Raw genomic sequence first — 14,554 nt, forward strand, 5'->3', positions numbered from 1 at the left:
AGAGGTTATTTACAAAATGTCAACAACAGAATACTTGTCCATCCAGCCTTACATGTTTGAGCCAGAGTCGGACCCGGTGGAGCGAGATGAAAATGAAGATGATGAACCTGCAGAACCCTAACAAGTGAGCTAACACAAGCACCGAGCTAACGCTAGCTAACGCTAGCTAACGTCACAAAATGCATTTTAATACAGTCTTTTCAGAGACAAAAACGGCAAAATGAAATGACTAATGAAAACATTAGACTTAAATTAAATCACGTAGGCCATATCATCAAGGATCTAAAACGAGCACACAGCGCTAACATATGAAGTCTGAAGATGGTGCAACTGCTAAGCGTCTGCTAATGCTAACAAAACAATGACAGGGACGTCTTATCATCACACTTTTTAGCGTTATTTACAGCTTACCGAAGTGCTCTGTTCGTTGTCTCCAAAGATAGAAGGAATTGAACCCTCAATCAGACAAAGTCTTTCGGCAAATCCTTCTTTATACTGGCAGAGGTTGCTGAAGCAGTCATCCTTGAAGTGCTTAGCACACACAAAAATGATCTTACCCACAGATGTGGGTACATTTCAGTGAAAAATAAAACTCAACCACTTCAAAAAGGTTCTGATGCTGGGAGATGGTGTAATGAAGCGTGTGGGTTACTACATCCAACAACCAAACATTTTGACTTATCCTCTCGTAACTTCGGCATCCTTGAGCTTGGACTACAAAATGAAAGCGAGAAATAAAAATGGCGGATTGCTCAAAGTGTTGGGCCTGGAGTCGATGTCTTAATTTGGCAGTTCCGCTGCAAATACTGTGACGTCATTGTTCAAAAAACGTAATAGAGAATCGAAAAATCCAAACAGATTGAAAAATATGACCAAAACAGAAAATAAAGATATCAACGGAGCATCTGAAGAGATTAATTTGAACTTTTCTGTACTTCTAAACAATCTAAATATACATCAAAATGCATTTAAGGGCTAAAAAAGTGGATTAACATGATATGTCCCCTTTAACTAAAATAAAAAAAAAAAATATATATAATCTCTACTTCCCTGTATCTACAGCATATCCATTTCAAAAACACAGCTATTACTTTTAGTAAAAAAAAAAAAAACAAAAACAAAAAACTAAGAGCTGGAGACGAAGTAAATGCGTCCCCGTACTAAGTTTTACGGGGCTTTATTTACCGGTGATTAGTTCATATCAACCTTCCGCTCCGAGCTGTTGCTTCAAAACTACAATCTAAATAAAGGTGAAAACAGTTCTCGTGTGGTGTTCTGTGTTACAGCCAACAAGAAAAGGTTTCTTGTATGTTTTTCCCAACAGATGTGAATCAGTTTTTGGAAAACTTTTAGATTTTAACAATTCTTTCTGTGCTAAAGGGGTACGGAATCATTTATGAACATGTTGAAAGAGTAGATCGGTGGCCAGAAAGAGAGTAGTAGACGATTCCGCCCGCCGCCAATGCTTCTGGACATCACTGCTCTTCATAACAAAACGAAAGTGCCCAAAAATCATAGTGAAAGAATGTTAAAATAAATATTAATAATTTTTAAAAAGATATTAAGTTACACTCATGAAGAGTAAGTTAACCTTTACTTCCCAACATTTTAGTGGGAAAAGTTGGCTTTAACTTTTAGCTTTAATCCATTGAAATCTCAGTGAACACTCATATGTCCGTTGCCTTGCTGTGAGGGGGAAAGGATTATTGTCGATCGCTCAAACTGTGCACTTAGCTTACGAGTGTCCAAACGCGGTCCTGGGGGGCTGGTAGTCTACCAGGTTTTCAATGTGTCACAGCTCAAACACAGCTGAGAGGCTCGGTAGCAGACTTTCACATTGAAACATGTATGAAATATGAACAGTAAATGTGTGTGGAGAAAAGGGCAAGGGTGTCTGAGTTTTCCCCCCAAGCCTTACTTTGTGTGCATAATTACCGTGCCCGTGTTGGTCTTTCTTCTCTTCTATTAACACTAAACCATTTAATCATTATGGCAGTCAGTGGGCCCATGTTCAATTTGGTCTTACAAATATTTGATGCCATTAAAGGCTCACAATAAATAAAAAGACCACAGCTCGAAATACAAAAAGGAAGGTAAAAGTAGAGGAAACCCTCATTATCTAATAAATTGTAACAAGCCAAACATTAGTACAGCATTATATATTTACTCGTACCATTATGTTTGAGTAAATGGACACACATCTGTCTCCCAGTCACAGCTCAGCAAGTACAGTGATCAGAGGAAAGCAGGCTTTTCATGAGTCCCATAGGACTGTGAGCGAGACTGGTAATGGGACACATACGCTGCATTCCAAACTAGAGGAAAACAGCTTTTGGCCAGTTCAGCATTACAAGCACATACACACACACGCGCACACATTCAAGGCCAAACACAAACTATGTTCTAGAATCCCTTACAAAGAGCAACATTAAAATGAGAGATAAAAGCCATAGGGTATCTCTGCAGTTTTAGTGTGTCATCTTTAGCACATGCCATTAAACTGCTGATTTCTTTACTTTGTCATCCTTACAGACCCGAGATTATAATCTACTGTTTCTCTTTTACATCACCTATACACAATTTGGTTGATCCGTTTTATAATCATCAGAAACTGGATTCACAGGTTGTAAATCCCTGTATCTAATCATCAACTGTGTGCAGTGCACATTAGCAACATCCACTTTGTTCTTTCTTAACAATAAAAAAATAATGTATGAGCCTTTTGTCTTTATTATGTGTGTTTGTCTGCAGCCATTTTCTATACAAGCATGGAGAGAAAAAAGGTCAAAACTCAGACAGCTTAGAAGAACCCAAGTGAACAGTGGATATAGATGACTTGGCAAACTTTATTTCTAAACTAAGCATACCTGGAAATCCTTGTCCTTATGAGCACTAGTTCAACCAGACTGATGCTGATCAGGTTATTGAAATTACACCACAAGCAGGGCTGGGATCTTCAGACTATGTAAACTGTGTTTTTTTTATTGGAGTAGTCAATGCTGACATGCTAAAAATGGTTGGATCAAATATAAGAGTTTAAAAATGTCATATTTGTTGTTTGTTTTTTATCATAATGGCGACGAATATGGCCGCCGCGGTGTGTTGATATGTGTTCTTTCCGCTGCAACTACCAAGTTAAATTCCTTGTACTGTTTTAAACTGTTCTTGGCGAATAAAATCCTTTCTTATTCTGATAACAGTTCTAATCATGTAAAAATATTTTTATTTAGGTTTGCTATAACATAATAATGACTTTTGTGTTAATCATAGCTGATCATCCTATAAATTAATTTTGGCTTTAGGTGATTTTTGCACTTTCAGCTAAACAAGGTCAATCCATTTCTGGAGTCCGTCAATATGCCCACACCACTGCAGCTTCCCTTCCCTAAACCTCAGTTTGTGATAATGGGCCTCCTTCAAAATTCCTGGCCAGCATCCCAACTTTCGTATTAACCGAAATGCGCTATACAAATACAGTTGCTTTGCCTCCATCTCAGGGGTTGACCAAGTTCATTTTTTCTCCTTTGTTTGGCATCTATTATGGCTCATCCCTACTGTCAGAGAGCTTGTATGGTCTAAGACACGGGTGTCCAACTCCAGTCCTCGAGGGCCGGATTCCTCAGACTTTTAGATGTGTCCCTGCTCAAACACACCTGAATCAAATGAATGGCTCGTCATCATGCTTCTGCAGAGCTTGATCACAACACATTGGTCTCCACCTGGAGTGTTTGAGTAGGACAGGAGTGTTTTAGACACATCTAAAAGTCTCAGGAATCCGGCCCTCGAGGACTGGAGTTTGACACCCCTGGTCTAAGAGGAAGTTCCCATCCGGGGGAGCATGAGGCAGGGAGGCTCTAAGGGTGTACTCACACTGGCAACCAGGGCCGTTCCTAACCAGCTCTGTGCATGTATGAAACCATGGGGGGCCATTGTCTGGCCTGCGTAGGTGTGAACTGCACCGCAGGGGATGGTCCTGCTGGAAGAGGTGGTCCAAACAGCGTGCCAGACTGGCACGGTTGGCCGCGCATGCGCACGCACAACTCGACTCGACCCGCGCACAAAATGTGATGACGTTGGTACCGCGCGACGCTTTACGGCACATAAACATCCGCATTCCGCAATGATAGCGGAAGAGGACAACATGACCGTCAGGACTTCTCTTTGTTCAGCCGACAGCGGGACAGTAACGGAGTGTAGCAGCTCATCATCAGGTCCGGGTATTTCCGAGGGTATAAATATACACATAAAGACATATTACTGGTATATTAACCCATATAAACCAGAAAATATGGAAATGGGACATTTTACTGCTGCAAATGTGTAGCATATTACTGGTATTTTGTGGACAGGACACATGTGGTTGGCTATTATATAACCCAGAAAAAAATGGAAATTGGACATTGTACTGCTGCTAATGTATAAATAATATAAATGTATATATGGTGTTTCATTGTTCTGGGACACATACTCACAAACTCTGTAGAATGAAAACAAACACAGTGTCTTGGGGAGCAAAGTGTTGTGTATTAATTTATTCATCTAAATGTAACCAAAAACAGAACATCACAAATACAAGCCCAAATAAATGAAATGTCTGAAAGAAAGGGTAATAATTTTCCAAACAAAAATAAATAAGCAACCTTTTGAAAAATGTAACATGAACCTTAAAAACAAAACATTTAAACATTGGAAGTACAAGGATGGGAATATTATGACAGCAGAACCTGGAACAAGACTGCAAAATGTTGCAACTATTTATTTATTTTTAATCTTATTGTAGTTCTCTTCTTAGGTCGTGTCGTGTTAGTGCACATGTGGCAATACCAATTTTCAGTGTGTGGAGTTCCTGTTAGTCCTGCACAACTATAATGAATTGCTCAGAAATCTACATGTGTCCTGTTCTCAAAATACCAGTAATATGTTACACATTTGCAGCCGTAAAATGTCCCATTTCTATATTTTTTGGTTTATATGGGTTAATAAACCAGTAATGTGTTTATATGCATGTTTATAACCTCAAAATTACCATGGAATTTTGGGTTTTACTCGGACCCCTCATCATCACGTCTCTGCAGAAGAAGACCCTCCGCTGCACCTCAGCACTTTAACAACTCACTAATTTCATAATTTAAATAAACTATTTCTACCTTTGTTTTTCTGTTTGCATGTCGTTTGCTTTGTATTTAATAAAATGGTTTCTCCAACAGTTAAATCTACACATTTATACTGTATATAATGTACATACAGGATGATGTGTAACAATAATCAGTAAAATTAGCTGTAAACACATTTTGTAGAACTAAATATAAAGTTATGCTGTGAACAGAAAGAAAGGAAGACGAGCCAGATAATTCTAAACTTTAGAATATAATACAATCATAACTTTTAATCATAAATATGACTTCTCAAAACAACAAACTTTGATATCTTTGTCACACAATATCTAAGCTTCCAGTGAATAATTTACAAAAAAAAAAAAAAGTTCACTGATGGTGACATTGAGATCTCAATGTCACCATCAGTGAACTTTTTTTTATTTGTTTATTATTCACTGGAAGCTTCTCTGGTGGCGTGTGCAGTGGTTGTTGTTATTATTATTATTGTATGAAGCCAACATTACTGTAGCTCTGCACATCATTGTTGTTCTGTTAAAGTATTTTTATACAAAGACTTAAAAACAATCTGAATATAGTGATGACTCAAGTAAATCACCTTTATTATGCATTATAACAATCTGTTCCTTAAGTCTCTAAATTATTGAAACAATTAAAAACATCTAAAAAATAAAATTACAGAAAATTAAATAATCATTTAATATACATTTCAATAAATAAGTGCATCCCATGTTGACTCTGAGCTTTATTCTGTCTGTTGTCTGTAGAAGTGATGGGTCTAGACCTGATGATGGAAACTAGGGTCAGCTCAAGGTTTTAATGTCCAGGGAGGGGCGTGTCCACTCTGCATGGACTTAAAGAAGAAGAAATAAAAGAAGAGTTCGATATTGTCATGTTCATCAAAAGGAAAACTGAAAGTGATGGAAATAAATATGCTCAGATGGACACAGACACACAAAGTTTAAACAAACACACAAATAATCTGTCCTAAATTGTCTCACACATTAAAATCATCTATTTACACTTATATTAAAGTACACAAAGACTAGCTCCACAAAATCAGACCGACATTTATTGATCCAGAAATTAAACTGATCTTACCTTTATAGGCTCAGTTTCCTCCTTTGTTTTCAAATCCATTTGAACCTCCATTCATGGTGGTTTTCATCGTCTGAGAGAGTCTTTCATTTTCAATAAATCCACCGTTATTTGGTCTGTTTTAATCTCTTTCTTTCTCACTCACTTGGTTTTCTATGTTCCTCGTGTCGATTTCGTCAAAACAAAGCAGCATCTTTAATGTTTCTGTTACGTGTGAGTAAAATTACCGCAATGTACCGACACTGGCTGTAAAGAACAGCTTATTATCTTTCATAAACTGGTGGAATTTCTCCGATAGAACAAATATGAGCAGAGTTACGGTCATTTAAATTAACGTGATGCGTTCAGGGGCCCTGGGAAACCCAGTCCGTGAAAAGAGCACGTGTCTGGGTAAATCTTGGTTTATAGTTACCCTACGCAACAGGAAATATGAAATTAACAGAATGCACTGTCAACAACAAACCCAGAGTCGCTTAATGGTGACGTAACGCCATACGTGTGTCATAAATTAACGTGATGATGTGTTTCTCTGTGGGAACCGAGTTGAGCTGGTGATCACGTCCGTTCTACCGTGTCAGAAAAGGGACAGGGAGGGGGGGATTCCTGCTGTGAGCTTGGAACGGCCCCAGTTGCCAGTGTGACTACACCCTAAATCATGCACTAGGGCTAAGCCTTTGGAGGGGTCGTCCAAGAAACGCTGCACTGCAATGAGGCTCAAACACATGTATATGTAGTAACCAGACCTTGTTTGTCTTGTGACATTTAAATCTGAATGGATATAGCTGCATTAGTACTTGAGATTTTGCACAGCGTAGATGTGTAAGGCCAGTGAAGTACAATGAAAAGTAGAGGAAAGAGCAGAGCAGCATCTTACCTTCTGGTGGGGTGGAAGAAAAAAGCCTCTCAGATCCTACATCAGAAACCTGGAAACACAAGCAGATTATCATGAAATGAATAGCAGTAAATCCCATTACCAAATTAGACTCATTTAAGTTATTTCATCACCACTAATGCAAATTCAAGTGCTGGCACACATTTAAACTGCTTGGTAAAAGACTTGTTGAGGCACATAGAGACTGAGCAATGAAGCTCAGACATAACATTAAGTGGTCAATTATCATCATACATAATAGCTTCTTTTGTACCAGATGGTCCCTGTCTAGAATTTGTCAGTAAGATAACATTAGATGGCACTGAGGTGCCAGCTTAGGAGCCTTATGATGTCATTAAAATGTGTGAAATAGCTATGCAGAAATCTGAGTTTTAATATGCATAGACATAAATCATATGTTTATCTTCAGTTGAAAAAACAAACAAAACAAACAACAATAGGATCACAAAAACTAAAAAGACACTTTGTTCATGGCATGGGTTGATCAATGACAAAATTGAATTTTAGCTTTCAATTGATTGATTTTCTTTTTTTAGAAACTGAAGGACTACACAGAAACCCTAATTTGTTACCACCTCAGTCATATTGATGGAGGCAAGTTAAATATGTAGCTACAGGTGACCTGGGATTGACTAATGCTTGCTGCAATGCTCATGCCATTGTTTTTGTTATAAGCCACAGCTGATTTAGCTCTTCTCATCTGAGATTCACAGACTGGCAAGAATCTGTAAAAGCTGAACATATGTTTCATCCAAACAAATCAAGTGTCCTTAACTGCCATTCTTGAGTTTTATGCTGCACAATGGGAGCATATGTAAAGAATGAACAGTGAATAAGAGTACGCACAAAAGAAACAGAGAGAAAGCAAATGGTTTTGTAAACACAGATGGCTGTCCTTTGCATATTTGTTAGTTTTTCACCAAGCAAGCTTCCTCTTCCTTCCAAAGACTCACAATTTTTCCCTTAATGCCACATCGTTACTTTTTGCTTGGGCTTCTGATTTAGCCGCCACAGCCACAGCAGCTTACCGATGAAGGGCAGAACTATTCTCTTCAATATAAATATCTGATACAGAAGCCATGAAAATTTTCCAATCGAACAAATTACATTAAACAAGTGATGATTAATTTGTTTCAAAACCACACATTTAATCCAACAAAAGGGCCAGACCAGAAGGTTACAGACTCTTAAGGGTGTACTCACACTGCCAGCTGGGACCGTTCCAAACCAGCTCTGTGCAAGTGTGAAACCATAGGGGGCCATTGTCTGGTCTGCGTAGGTGTTAACTGTACTGCAGGGGGCTTAACGGCTCACTTGAGCTCAATGGTCCCGCTAGAAGAGGTGGGCCAAATAGCGTGCCATAGGAGCATAGTTGGCTGTGCCTGCACACATAAACAACTTGACGTGCGTGCAACGTGATAATGTTAGTACCGTGCAATGTTTTACGGCACGTAAACGTCAATGACATGTCAGAGGTGCTCGTTGGTCAGATGAAAAGGTCGGAGATAGCTGAAGAGATTCTCTGAGAGATAAACATGAACGACATCACAGATAATTCATGAAGACAGAGGACAACCATAAAGCCTGATATTTGGTTCTGTGTAAAATCAAAGCCGTAGACGCAGGTAGCGCTCCCCAACTCCCTGCTTCCCAGGGCCGTGGATCAGATTACCTCACTGCTCCCTCTCCGCTCTACGCCGGAGTCGGGGGCCCCTCGCTCCCGGTGTGAATGTTGACCGGAGTGGTCGACAGTGCGCTCGATACAATTTCATACTTTGTTTACTTTTTGCATATGTTTATATTGAAAAATAAAGTGTTTGTGTCCAACAAAACACACATGGTTAGGTACAGTAGGTAAGTAACATTACAGAAATAAATTACATTTTAAGATGCTTAAAAAACATAAAACATTGTTTTCTGTTACCATAAGATAAACAATGGCTTTTTAATGCTCATTTGTAACAACACAGCCACAACCCCCTAGCGGCACGGCGGCCAATCGCATAGTGATGCGTTCCCTCGAAGCAGAACTATGGTTGGCCAATCTCTGTCACAATTAAAATAACAGCGTTATGTAACGGCGTTTGTTTTTCAGTAATGGGGTAATCTAACTAATTACTTTTTATGCCGTTACAACGCTGTTATCGTTACTGAACGTTAAATGCGGTGCGTTACATGCATTGATTAAATAAAATGTTATCCGAAAGCTTCCCCGGCTTCTGACTTCAGCTGTTTTGAGGAGGTGGGTTCAAAACAAGGTGAGCGATTGTGATTGGCTTAGGCGGCGTCATGTTTCATGGTAGCCAATCAGAGCCAGTGTTTTTACACATGTGCCAGCAAGAGGAGGCGGGTTAAAAACAAGGTGAGCGATTATGATTGGCTAAGGCGACGTGCCAGTACACACACACACAGAGCAGATTTGATGAAGCAGCAGAGATGGTGAGAATGGAGCAGTCTGATGAAAAGTTGTCCTTTTTATGGTGACGATACAAACACTACTTTATATTAATTATGGTCAAAGGCAAGAATGTGTATGTGAGTTGTTCATTATATCCAGGAGAGAAGACTTTGTCAACATCTGTTGTAAGCAACTGAAAATTAATGAAGCACCTCACGACACACGTATCTAAAAAATGTGAATTATTTGACATAGAGCAACTTTTTTTTTTTTAATAGTAACGCAAATAGTTACTTTCCTTGGTAATGAGTTACTTTTATTACAGAGTAATTTAGTTACTAACGCAGTTACTTTTTGGAACAAGTAGTGATTAACTATAACTAATTACTTTTTTAAAGGAACGTTCCCAACACTGCCTGTTGTTTGGTTTGTATTCAATAAAATTGTTTCTCTAACTGTTGGTTCAATCTACACATTTATATATAATTATATCTGCACATGTTGGATGATGTGTAACAATAATTCATCAGTAAAATAACCATAAACACATTTTTAAGAACTAAATATAAGATTATACTGTGGACAGAAACAAAGGAAGACGAGCCAATAACCTAAATATTGGGGTGACCGTGGATCAAACAACCCGTAAATTAGAGAGAATGTGGCGCTCCAATAAAACAGAGGAGTCACGAATACTCTGGCAAGAAAGCCATAGTAAATACATGACAGCCTTACGACATAGTCGATCTACATACTATTCCTCACTAATTGAAGAAAATAAAAATAATCCGAGGTACCTTTTCAGCACTGTAGCCAGGCTAACACAAAGTCAGAGCTCTATTGAGCCCATGATTCCTCTAGCCCTCAGCTGTGAGGACTTTATGACATTTTTTAACGATAAAATTCATAAGATTAGAGATAAAATTAGCCACTCCCTGCCTTCACCTGGGCCTGCTGTACCATTAAATGTAAATAGGCCTAACCTAAACTGTTTCACACATATAGGACTTCAGGAACTTAACTCTATTATTTCATCCTGCAAACCATCGACCTGCTTTTCAGATCCGATCCCAACTAAGCTGTTCAAAGAAGTTGTTCCCCTAGTCTGCCCATCTTTGTTGGAGACAATAAATATATCCCTATCAATAGGCTACGTGCCACAGTCCTTTAAAGTAGCTGTAATCAAACCCCTTCTCAAAAAACCTACTCTTGATTCCAGCACTTTAGCAAACTACAGGCCTATATCTAATCTTCCTTTTATTTCAAAGATTCTTGAGAAAGTTGTGGCGGCTCAGCTCTGTGAATTTCTTCAAAACAACAGCCTGTTCGAGGACTTCCAGTCAGGTTTTAGAGCTCAACACAGCACAGAGACTGCTTTAGTTAAAGTAACTAATGATCTACTCTGGGCTTCAGATGAAGGACGACTCTCAGTGCTGGTTTTATTAGATCTTAGTGCAGCTTTTGACACTATCGATCACTATATTCTACTAGAGAGATTAGAGAAATTACTTGGAATCACAGGGACTGCCCTAAACTGGTTTAAGTCCTACCTATCTGATAGGTACCAGTTTGTACACGTGAATAATAGGTCTTTTGTGTACACTAAAGTAAGCTACGGGGTTCCTCAGGGCTCTGTGCTAGGTCCAATCCTCTTCTGTATCTATATGCTCCCCCTTGGTAATGTTATGAGAAAATCCTCTGTTAACTTTCACTATGCTGATGATACCCAACTGTATGTATCAATGAAGCCAGGTGAGACAAATCAGCTATCTAAACTTGAGGCCTGTCTAAAGGACATTAGGGCCTGGATGGACCAAAATTTTCTTCTTCTCAACTCAGACAAGACTGAGGTCATTGTACTGGGCCCACGACACCTTAGAGAAACCTATGCTAGCCTAACTGCCCTAGATGGCATTACTCTGGCACGAAGCACAACTGTTAGAAACCTTGGGGTTCTATTTGATCAGGATTTATCCTTCAACTCTCACATAAAACAAACTTCAAGAACTGCCTTCTTTCATCTCCGTAACATTGCTAAAATCAGATCTATCCTGTCTCAGGGCGACGCCGAAAAACTAGTCCATGCTTTTGTTACCTCTAGACTGGATTATTGTAATTCTCTTTTAGCAGGCTGCCCGAGCAAGTCGCTTAAGACACTTCAGCTGGTTCAAAATGCTGCAGCACGTGTACTGACTAAAACTAGGAGAAGAGATCACATTACTCCTGTATTAGCCTCTCTGCATTGGCTTCCCATAAAATATAGAATAGAATTCAAGATTCTTCTTCTCACTTATAAAGCCCTAAATGGACAGGCACCAGTCTATCTCAAGGAGCTTGTAGTGCCATACAATCCCCCCAGAACACTACGCTCTCAAAATGCTGGCCTACTCGTTGTTCCATTTGTCTCTAAAAGTAGTATAGGAGGAAGAGCTTTCAGTTATCAGGCCCCACTTCTCTGGAACCATCTACCAACCACGGTTCGGGGGGCAGACACCCTCTCTACCTTTAAGGTTAGGCTCAAAACATTCCTCTTTGGTAAAGCTTTTAGTTAGGAACCAGCTCATAGCTCATAATTAAGATGCAATAGGCATAGACTGCCGGGGGGGGTTGGAGAGGGCGTTAAGAGAGAGGTCATTTAGGCTAGAGAGGGACCGGAGAGGGTCCCATTCCTCTCTCAAACACTCCCTCTATGTCTGCTTCTTCCCTTGTGTGTTTGCTCCTGTACTCCTTCTGGCTTTGGTCTTGCAGGTCCGTGGGATCCTTAGTGTGGAGTTACAGAGTCTCAACAACTCTGTCTCCACCCTCTCCTCTGCACACACCCAACACAGCATAACGTGGATGGCTGTTCATCATAGGAATGGGATCCACACAAGGTTCCTGCTGCTTAACAGAAGGTTTTCCTTGCCGCCATGATGAATTCATGTTGGGTGTGGGATACATATGTATGTGTATATACGTATATATGCATATGTGTGTATCCATAAAATGAAGAGTCCGTCCTTAAGACTGCTCTACTGTAAAGTGCCTTGAGATACCATTGGTTATGATTTGGCGCTATACAAATAAAGATTGATTGATTGATTGATTGATTGATTGATCAGTGGTAGAGTGGGTCGTCCAGTAATTGAAGGGTTGGGGGTATGAAATCTTGCTCCATTCAAGTCATTGTCGTTGTGTCCTTGGGCAAGGCACTTTACCCACATTGCCTCGTATTAATGGTTATGAATTGTGCATGAATATTGTGGTGGTCAGAAGGGCCGTAGGCGTGAAATGACAGCCACGCCTCCACCCAGACTTCCGGCAGCAAAAGAGCAGAGTGGAGCTCACAGAGGAACTTATTTACTAAACATGTACTTTTTCTTCTGAGAAAGGATAAGATACTTCAACAACAAACTATCATTTACCATCTGACTCTGAGGTAATCATCTACTCATTTTTTTATTTGCTGGCTCAACTGGAAAGCTAAGTAGAAAGCTAGCTAGCTACAAGTAGCAAGCAATACTTTTCTGAAATTATTGCCAAAAATGTCAACAACTCACACACATTGTTTTCTGTAATTGAAAAGGTGATTATCAGAGCTACGCAGATGACACACTACTATATCTATCACTGAACCCAGATGACTATGGTCCCATTGAGGACCATTGTGTGACTGCTGGATGAATGAAAACTTCTTTCAACTAAATCATGACAAGATGGAGGTGATTGTCTTTGGTAACAAGGAAAAGAGGACAGCTGTCAGCAAGTATCTTGAGTCTCGATCTTTAAAAGATAAAGACCAAGTCAAAAACCTTGGTGTTCTGATTGACTCAGATCTGACATTCAGCAGTCCGATCAAATCTATCACAAAAACAGCTTTCTACCACCTAAAGGACATCTCCAGAGTGAAAGGTTTAATGACTCAAAAAGATGAGTAGAAACTGGTCCATTATTTCATCTTCAGCAGACTGGACTATTGTAATGGTCTTCTGACAGGAAATCCCCAAAAGAGCATCAAACAGCTACAGCTGTTTCAGAACGCTGCAGCTCGGGTCTTAACCAGAACAAAGAGGTCAGAGCACATTACTCCAGTTTTAAAGTCTTTACACTGGCTCCCAGTCAGCCTCAGAACAGACTTTAAAGTTCTGCTGCTGGTGTATAAATCTGTGAATGGGTTTGGTCCAGAATACATCAGTGACATGTTAGTCAGGTATGAACCCAGCAGGTCTCTCAGATCTATGGACACAGGTCAGATAGTGGAGACCAGAATGTACAGTAAACATGGTGATGCTGCGTTTAGTTGCTATGCTGCAAAGAAGTGGAACAAACTGCAAGCAGAGCTGAAGTTTTTTCTCTGCTGCGTATGATTGAGAGGGAGATTTTTGGTCACGTTGTTGATGTAATGTGTCTGTTGATGATATCAATTGATTTTACTGATGATTTTAAATGTTCTTATTGATTTTAAATGTTCTTATTCATTTTAAGCTGTTAAATATTTTATCATGTAAAGCACATTGAGTTGCCTTGTGTATGAAATGCGCTATACAAATAAATTAGCCTTGCCTTGCCTTGCCTATGCCCCAGGGAAGCTGTGGCTACATTGTAGCATACCACCACCGGTATGACTGTGTGAGTGACTGTTGTGAATGAATAATGGTTTCTGTATGCACTTTAAGAGTCCCCTCGAAATAAGCTCTATATAAATACAAGCCATTATTATATATTAGTCTTCCAGTTTTAACTTGTTATCCAAAGCATAATCAAGGCTTTATCTCGTAATTATGACCTTTTCTAATGACAGGTGTATAATTCTGAATTTATATCTAATAGTTGTGGATTTGCATCAAATATGACTTGTGTTTTAAGACCTTTCTTTTTAGAAATCTGAGAATTATAAACTTTATAATAATACAATCATAACTTTTAATCATAAGTATGACTCCCCCCAAAATAACTTGTATATCTTTATTATCACATAATATTTCCATGTCAGTTTCAGTGCACTTTTTTTTGTCACATCATAGATTTGTAAAATATTTACTGGAAGCTTTTCTGACGGCGTGTGCAGTGGCT

The 14,554-nt window shown here is 39.3% G+C and overlaps 1 protein-coding gene and 1 long non-coding RNA gene across 7 annotated transcripts in view; one reads left to right on the forward strand and one right to left on the reverse strand.

Annotated features, from left to right (window-relative positions):
* The window catches only part of fbrsl1 (fibrosin-like 1), a 408,768-nt gene that overhangs the window by 46,343 nt on the left and 347,871 nt on the right, over nucleotides 1-14,554 (reverse strand). For all 6 annotated transcript variants that reach the window (XM_028458506.1, XM_028458504.1, XM_028458509.1 and 3 more), the window contains one exon: nucleotides 7,087-7,135. In XM_028458506.1, coding sequence (XP_028314307.1) covers nucleotides 7,087-7,135 — 49 coding nt within the window. The remainder of the gene's footprint in view (nucleotides 1-7,086; nucleotides 7,136-14,554) is intronic.
* LOC114470347 (uncharacterized) overlaps nucleotides 1-14,554 on the forward strand; it is a 35,131-nt gene that overhangs the window by 4,955 nt on the left and 15,622 nt on the right. The window lies entirely within an intron of this gene.

The sequence above is a fragment of the Gouania willdenowi genome, chromosome 9, assembly GCF_900634775.1.
Source record: "Gouania willdenowi chromosome 9, fGouWil2.1, whole genome shotgun sequence".
In the NCBI taxonomy this organism is placed as follows: domain Eukaryota; kingdom Metazoa; phylum Chordata; class Actinopteri; order Blenniiformes; family Gobiesocidae; genus Gouania; species Gouania willdenowi.